General features: G+C 37.9%; 1 protein-coding gene across 3 annotated transcripts; it reads right to left on the bottom strand.

The window, feature by feature from the left end:
* On the bottom strand, nt 1–6035 carry LOC103943895 (golgin candidate 1). 3 transcript variants are annotated; one of them, XM_048586508.1, is made up of 21 exons: nt 5726–6033; nt 4942–5019; nt 4652–4704; nt 3915–4556; nt 3738–3800; nt 3424–3501; nt 3116–3319; nt 2854–2910; nt 2693–2767; nt 2521–2592; nt 2100–2162; nt 1895–1993; nt 1632–1703; nt 1454–1522; nt 1304–1351; nt 1130–1225; nt 930–1006; nt 755–800; nt 583–681; nt 435–479; nt 1–331 (listed from the first exon to the last, which is right to left on the bottom strand). In XM_048586508.1, exons 1-21 carry the CDS (start codon nt 5751–5753, stop codon nt 260–262), a joined length of 2136 nt encoding a protein of 711 aa, XP_048442465.1. In that variant the 5' UTR covers nt 5754–6033; the 3' UTR covers nt 1–259. The 3 variants fall into 3 exon arrangements, with proteins under 3 accessions (XP_048442465.1, XP_048442461.1, XP_048442455.1); XM_048586504.1 differs by having other exon boundaries at nt 1632–1709; nt 5726–6032; XM_048586498.1 differs by having other exon boundaries at nt 1130–1351; nt 1632–1709; nt 5726–6035.
* Between the last annotated feature and the right edge of the window lie 1362 nt (nt 6036–7397).

Genomic DNA, 7397 nt, shown 5'->3' with positions numbered 1-7397 from the left:
TTAAATCACGTCAACATTTTATATTAATTTTGTATAAAGAAAGAAAGACAAAATAAAAAATGTGAGAAGAGAGAAAGGAAGAAGATGAGAATATGAGGGAAGAGAATCTTGCTTTGCAGAGCAGAAGCAAGATACAATCAAAGCTTTCATCCTTTCCTACTACACTATATCATTGGATGTATCACGCTTGGCGCATTCTATGACTGTCAAACTTGAAGATTTTGGCCGAGCAGCTTCTGGCGTGGAGCAAGCTACTGAATCATGGTAAGTTAGTGTTACCAAGTCCCATAGACTCTGCAACTTCTCTAGCCGAAAATTTTTCTGCTTGAGCCTGCGCATAGAATACACGTTTAGGAGAGATGCATAAGACAATTGGTATCATGACCGAAAGTTGGCTTCTCATACAAATTGTAACGATTAAGTAGTATCTGTACCTGAAGGCGATGCAGCAAATACATCAAGAAGAGATGCACAAATACCTGTATATGATTTATTCTCGTTACTTTCTGATTTAATTGACTCCACAATGCACATATATGTATGCATATTTAGACTCTTAAAGTGCATGTTGAACTATTTTACCAGGTAGAATAGCAAGATAAGTCGGGCTGTTGGATACTGCCAGAGAAATCTTGTGGCTCTGACAGCTCCTGAATCTAATAGTTTAGCTGCCTTCTGCAACTGCATGAGATGAGGTGAAACTTAGAGTAAGAAACGGAGATCTAGAGTTGTGATAGGTAAGAAAGAGCTTTACCTGAATGCTTGCCCCAGCCATATGACGGTGATGCAACGGAAGAGGCCTGCAGATATTACATTTTAATAAGTTCCATCCAAAGCAAAACAATTATAACATATTTCATAGTACTTAGCAAGATGCCAGAAGAATGTAGGGAAATCATGCACAAGGCCCTTTTAAAGAGTCAACGTACTCAAGTGCCTTCATTTCAGCGTCCTCTTCCCAGGAAGCTGATGCCCGGCGAGAAACCCTACTTCTTTCGGCCTCCACCTGTACATAATGTGAATTCGCATAGAGCAAGCAATAAATGAGATTAAAAAAGAAAAAGTAACTGGACTCTAAAATCTATTATAAAACTATCAATTAAGCAGCATAAAACACCTAGGAACAGACCTGTGCTTCCTGGATACGCTTCATTTCTTTTTCCAAGTGAAACTCTGCCGCGGCCTTTTCACTAGCCATGGTTTCTAATTGTGTTTGCTTGTAGTACTGAAAACAAATGGAATAAGACGTGTCATAAAAATGCGATACCGGACCATGTAAATAACTGTTCTTGAGTGACATTACCAGTAGATCAGTGAGTTCACGATAGCGCTTCTCTAGCTCCACGTGTTCCTGCAAAATGGAAAATATAGCCTATAAATAACATAGTGCTCAATATAACCTAGTAAAACTATTCATATGAAGATATACGAAAAGAGAGAAAGCAGATATCACCTGGCGCGAGTAATGCTCTGCATCCCTCTTCATGGAAGCCATCTCAACTCTCATTTTTTGGACTTCGGCCTGAAATTGAGCATTTCAAGAAGGTTGTTTGACAAGGCAAAAATTTCAGAACGCAAAGCTACAAATTGATAATAATAACACTGTTGGGCAATAAACAAAGGACACTTACCTCCAAAGAAGCAAGCTTGCCCTCTGCATCCCTCTGACCTTGGTGTGCACGGTCCACTTCTTCCTGCCATGCCTGCACCTTAGTATTCACAACTGTAAGTGAGTACTATAATACCATGGTGAAGATTTAAATATCCTCAACTAATTTGGGTTGGGCTGGGCGCCCATGTGACAATGAAATGATACTACCAAGTAAAATAAATCACACTAGAAGTTCAAACTATAATAAAATGCAGTAAATATCCATCATATCACAAGGAATACCTGAATTGCTTGATTTGCCTCTTCTGGTGACTTCTTTTGCCCACGCCGAACTTTAGCTTCCATATCTTGCAGCTCTTGATTTAAATTGGCACATTCAACCTGAAGGCATATAGTGCTAATTATCCAAGAATCTTAAACCAGTATTTTATTCCAAAAATTGAACAAACGAATTAGTAGAAATAGAAAATGATATATAATGTTCTACCTCAAGCAATGCCAACTTCTGCTCAAGCTCTGATGCCTTTGCGGTCCTCTCATCTGCTATTCTCTGGGTAGAGAAGCATTTACAACGTTCATATAATTAGGAAAAGCATGAACATGCAACATCTTCATAGACAGAACATGGAATAATAGATACAAATCCTGGCCAAAAGCTCATGGAAGAAACAAAATTTGCAAAATCTTCAAAAGTTTGTAAAATGTTCATTAGAAATAAAAATATAATCTGCAAGCACTATTATATGGTTCATGCATATAAAGGAAACTAAGAATGTCAGTAATCATAAGTTTCTATAGGGATGAGAGAATAAAGGCTGATTAAGAAATAATGGTATATACATTTTTTTATCAAGTAATGGTGCATTACTTAGGGAAAGAGTCACAAACTTAAGAAGTGCTCAATTTACCTGGATCCTTGCAAGGGCTGTGGATGCGTCAAGGGCTCTGTGTTCCAGTTCTACTTCCCTTTCCATGGCAGCCTGTTTTCCCAGAAAGTGATTATCGGAGTGAGTGTAAGGAAATACCCAAAGATACAGAAATTACTGATAAATTGATAATACTATTGTTGTAGATACACACCATTTTGGTAGCATTATGTGCGGAACGCTCCTCGTCTGCTCTACGTTCTACAGAAGACAACTCCTCTCGAAGAGCCTGAAGAAAATTTCATAAAAACACCATATGCAAGTGTATGCTAAGGGTCCAAATACATGCAGAGAAGAAAAATCATGAACTCGAACCTGCATCATCCTTGTCTCTGTCAGCTCCCTATTTCTCATCATAGACTCCATGTTTGCCTGTTTGGAAAATAATAATAATCAAACTATTATTAAAGCCTCAACTGGTCAAAAATCCAAGTTGGGAACAATCATAATTGCACGAATAGAGTAATGAAAAAAGTTGATATAGGTACTTCACGCAAACCAGTCCTTAGAGAGAGAGAGAGAGAGAGAGAGAGATATAATTTATGCATCAATAATTAAATGTGTAAGTGTAATGAACCTGCAGTGAAGCCAGATTCCCTTCAGATAAGGCAGCCTGTTTCTTAATTCCATCCATGGAACTGGCAAGGGCCTCAATTTCAGAATTCTTAGCCGCCAAGGCCTCAACCATATTTGACTCTATTCTTGTCACTTCACTTTGGGACGTGGACAAATCTTTTTGTAGTTGCTTTATGCGAGCCTCATATGACTTGCTCAGCTCTCTCTATCAAAATAGCAGTCAGCATGTAATACCAATAGCAATAGATCATATGCCACAAAGGTTGAACTTCACTTGACCCCTGAAATATAAAACAGGATGTGTCTCACCTCTGACACGAGAAGTTCTTCTAGCTGTGCATTTTCAGATTTGTATTCTTGAAGTCGAGACGAAAGTCCAGCACAAACCTAATAATCAATCATAACCAAAAGATTAACAAAGAACTCAAACAGAAAACTTATAACCAATAAGAAATTTCCCATGGGGGCATAAGGCTTATTAAAGTATATGTGAAACAGGCTCATTCGATAATGGTGACCTTTTCCAAGAGACTGACTGAAAGAAAAGTCGCATTCCTACTTCAACGACTTGGGGCTGTATATTACACCAACAATAAAGAAAAACAGAAAATTGTACAGCTTACCCTTGCTAGCCTTGCCTCTTTAGACTGACCAGTGGATACAGCGGTTTTAAGCAATCCTTGAGCCTGTACACCAACTAAAGAAACTATTCAATAATAGCCTAGATGGCAAGTTAACAAGATTCAAAGCAAAATAGGAATGAAGTACACAAGATATTCACCCTGTAGTAAATAACTTACCTCCTCAATTTGATCCTGTTCCTGTACTTTCACTGGAGAGCTGCCAGATTTATGCTCAAGTTGCTTAGTTTTCTCAACAACCAGTTCTTCATTGCCATCAGTGACTTTCGATTGAGTTTCGCTGTTACTGATGGAATCAGTGGTAGATTCTGATCTCCCTTGGTCAATTTCTGGATGAAAATCAGGAGCTCTAGATTTGTTATCTTGGCCAGCATCAACTGATCCAACCTGATGGTTTTCATCCACAAACTCAACTTCTTTGGCAGATGACGGCAAAGGACGTTCTTCATGACCATCTGAGGCAATCTCATTGACAATCTTATCATTAGAAGTTGATGTAATAGCTTCCCTATCAGCAATAGTTGTTGAAGCTTCTGCTTGTTCAACATTACTCTCATCGACTTCAAATGCCCGTGTCTCTGTTAAGGGAATGCTTACTGTGGTATCTTTGTCAAGATTTTGTTGCTGGTCATTGATGGTTTGACTTGTCGGATCTGCAGAGGGTGTCCCGTCATTTTCATTTAAATGAACATCACTGTCTATTTCAGGTGTCACATCTGCTTGTGATGCCAACGTACTGATCTGTTCACGTGCAGAATCACTTATTTTCTGAGATTCATTCATGGACTGCCTCTTTTGAGCCTGTAAATATCCAATGCGTGAGACCAAAACCTTTATAAATGCCCATGCGTGTGTGGAATATTTACACCGTATTTTCATTAGTAATCTGGCAATACCTTGGTCTTCGACTTTTTCCTCTTATTAGCTTGAGATTCTTGCCCATTAGAAGCTTCAGAAAAGGAACCAGAATTAAAATTGGCAACAATTTTGGCGGTTTTCAAGTTATCTAAAAGACAGACAGTAACTTGATAAAGTAAGAGCTAACGGATGCATATTCTAGGACCCATTATCAAGGCACCAACTCATTAGTGGGTAACATCTGGTGGCAGCATCCCAACTCCAAACCAAAACAAAAATATATAAATAAACAAATAAAAAAAAAAGCAGGACAATTCGAAGATAATACCTGGTGACTGGGAAGGCGACTGAACATCCAACTCACTGACAACCAGCTTTGCCCTTCGATCAACAACTTCAAACAAACCTGAGGCCAATGAAAAAAGTTATAAACTTTACAGATCAAGGTCACAAGAGATGGCGCAGTAATACAAGGAAGTCTGATGGGAACTCTGATGTGGTAGCTTCTACAGGGATGATCTATATAGTAAACAATCATATATGGTATAAGATGGGTGGTGCAGGTGCAAGAACTGGGATTATGATAAAACCTCTTTTCTTTTGTGATAAAAACTCACTCTTGCGCTTAACCTATTACTTTTAACTGCTTAACCAGTAGCCGGTTTGATACCAAGAAGAACAATTTCCTCCACCGATAATACATCACTAACCTGCAGCTATCTATCGCCCACACACTAAAACGAATAACCAACCAAATTTCTCTAGCTCACTTTCATGTCATTTCCGGACAATTCATGAAATGCGGAATCCTACCTCACAGTTTTTCGGTTTCTAGCGTGTCCAAACTAAATTTTTGATTGTAATACGAACTCCAAAACACAATTCAGTAAGGAAATAACCAATGCCAATGACATCAGGATCATCAAACATGCAAATCCAACGTAACCCGATTATCGCTACCATATTATCCATAAAACACCTCAAAAAATTACAGTTACTAATTAAGCATAAGATCAACCCTAAAACACATTTCAAATCCAAAATCCAAAATGCAAACCAAATTAATTAACTAAAGCAACAAATTAATAGACAAATAAATCGAGGATCCGAACCTTCAGCAGCTTTGAGCCACGCAGCCATTATTATGAAACCAAATTCGGATCTTGCAACAGCTGCGGCTTAGAGACTGACCAATGGAGCAGCTTCCATGGAAGAAATGGGGGAGATTACCCAAACGGCGTGGTTTGGCGTCGGAATAGCTCGAATTCGAGAGCGTAAAAGCTTCCTGCGATCTGCGTGAAATGGGTCCTCCTCTCAACTCTCTCGGGGGGTCGTCAAGGCAGTCGCAACTCGTTTGACTCGTGACTCAGTCGTGACTCAGTCGTGACTCGTTAGTAGGGAGGAAGGTTTTTGCGTTAACGAGTAAAACTGAAGAAACAGAGACAAGGTTGTTCAGGTGAGATCGCGACCACCGTATCCGTATTTAGACGCTTATGTGCCACGTGGCTAATGCGTAGGGACAACGTTGTGACGTTGTCTAGTCTGGGATTGATCATTGGGCTTTTGGACCAATTAAAAGATAATTCAGTTTAAATCATAGCCCGTCACATCTTGTTAAATGTTAAAACTTAGGCCCAAGTTTATATGGGCCTGTAATATTTTGACAGATTCTTTTTCTTTGTGCTTGGTAGCCAATGTCTCTGAACTTTACCCTATGTTTAGTTTTCGTTCATGAACTCACATATTAGTTTCTCCGGATAATCTTCTTTTCCATCAAATTTAAGGTATAGTGATTTTTCATACAAAAAATCTCACTTATTTTAAAAAGAAAAGAGCTCGACTCCTTAGAGTTAAGGAGGAGTTCCTCCTCAAAATACTTTGTGGCCTATTTACAAAATTTCGTACTTATGCTTGGAAGCGTTTATATTATAAATTACTATGCAAAGATTATCTCTGCAAAAAAAATCAATTAAAACTAAAGTTGTTTAGTCAACCCTTAAGCACTTCTAATCATAAGTAAGAAGTTATGTGAATAGGTCACGATGTATTTTAAGGAGGAGTTCCTCCTCAATCCTTGAGGGACAAGTCTTTTTCTTTAAAAATTTATTTTCTTATTTTTTAGATGAAAATTTTATTTTATCCTCAACTTAACGGATAAGTTGAAGTTAATGCAAATGCATACTAGTACAACAAATGACGTAATTCAAGAATGGAAGAAACTATTAGTAGAGTTCAGGGACGAAAGTTAAAAGCGTGGTATAAATCAAGGATTTTTGCTACAATTTATTCTTGTTTTTATTGGACGAATTATGGGTGCTTGATTTTGTTGGAAAATGGTAACTGCCCCGTTCAGGAGCTGCTGCTGCTTTTTCAAAAAAAAAAAATTGAATGCATATGGTGTTTGGTTAAACTGTGGTGGGAGGAAGTTGAATTAACCCTTGAGTTGAAAAGCAACATTTTCGCTGCTTTCACTTGTGCTTCTGTACAAATCATATTTCCAAAAAAATATAAAAAAAAAATCATATTTCCAAAAGGCATTGAGGCCTTTACTGAAATTTTCTACATGGCGATGGTACCCTCCGTTTCTCTCACGCGGTCTCCTATCTAGCCCGAGTTGAAGATTTATATGGTACATTGATCGTTTTGTAAATTTTGTTCTCCATCTCATATGTCAAATTTAAACTATTATTAATTGTATTGCTTACTTCTCATAATTTTAATTAGTATTTTTAAAACAAAAAATTATAAAAAGCATTTATTACCACTAAAAATAGATTTGAAGCT

Source organism: the organism of the source record quoted next, unplaced genomic scaffold, assembly GCF_019419815.1.
Source record: "Pyrus x bretschneideri cultivar Hongxiangsu unplaced genomic scaffold, Pyrus_bretschneideri_v1 Contig1, whole genome shotgun sequence".
Classification (NCBI taxonomy): Eukaryota; Viridiplantae; Streptophyta; class Magnoliopsida; order Rosales; family Rosaceae; genus Pyrus; species Pyrus x bretschneideri.
The sequence above is the reverse complement of the archived record's forward strand: the minus strand, read 5'-3'. Positions and strand labels throughout refer to the sequence as shown.

Bases quoted from the DNA above. Each gene is read 5' to 3' on its own strand.
- LOC103943895 (XM_048586498.1), bottom strand. From the start codon at position 5,753: ATGGCTGCGTGGCTCAAAGCTGCTGAAG. The intron at 3,801-3,914 runs GTAAGTTATTTA...GTTGGTGTACAG, and splicing joins AACAGGATCAAATTGAGGAG to GCTCAAGGATTGCTTAAAAC. The intron at 2,593-2,692 runs GTGTGTATCTAC...CTGGGAAAACAG, and splicing joins CACATAATGCTACCAAAATG to GCTGCCATGGAAAGGGAAGT.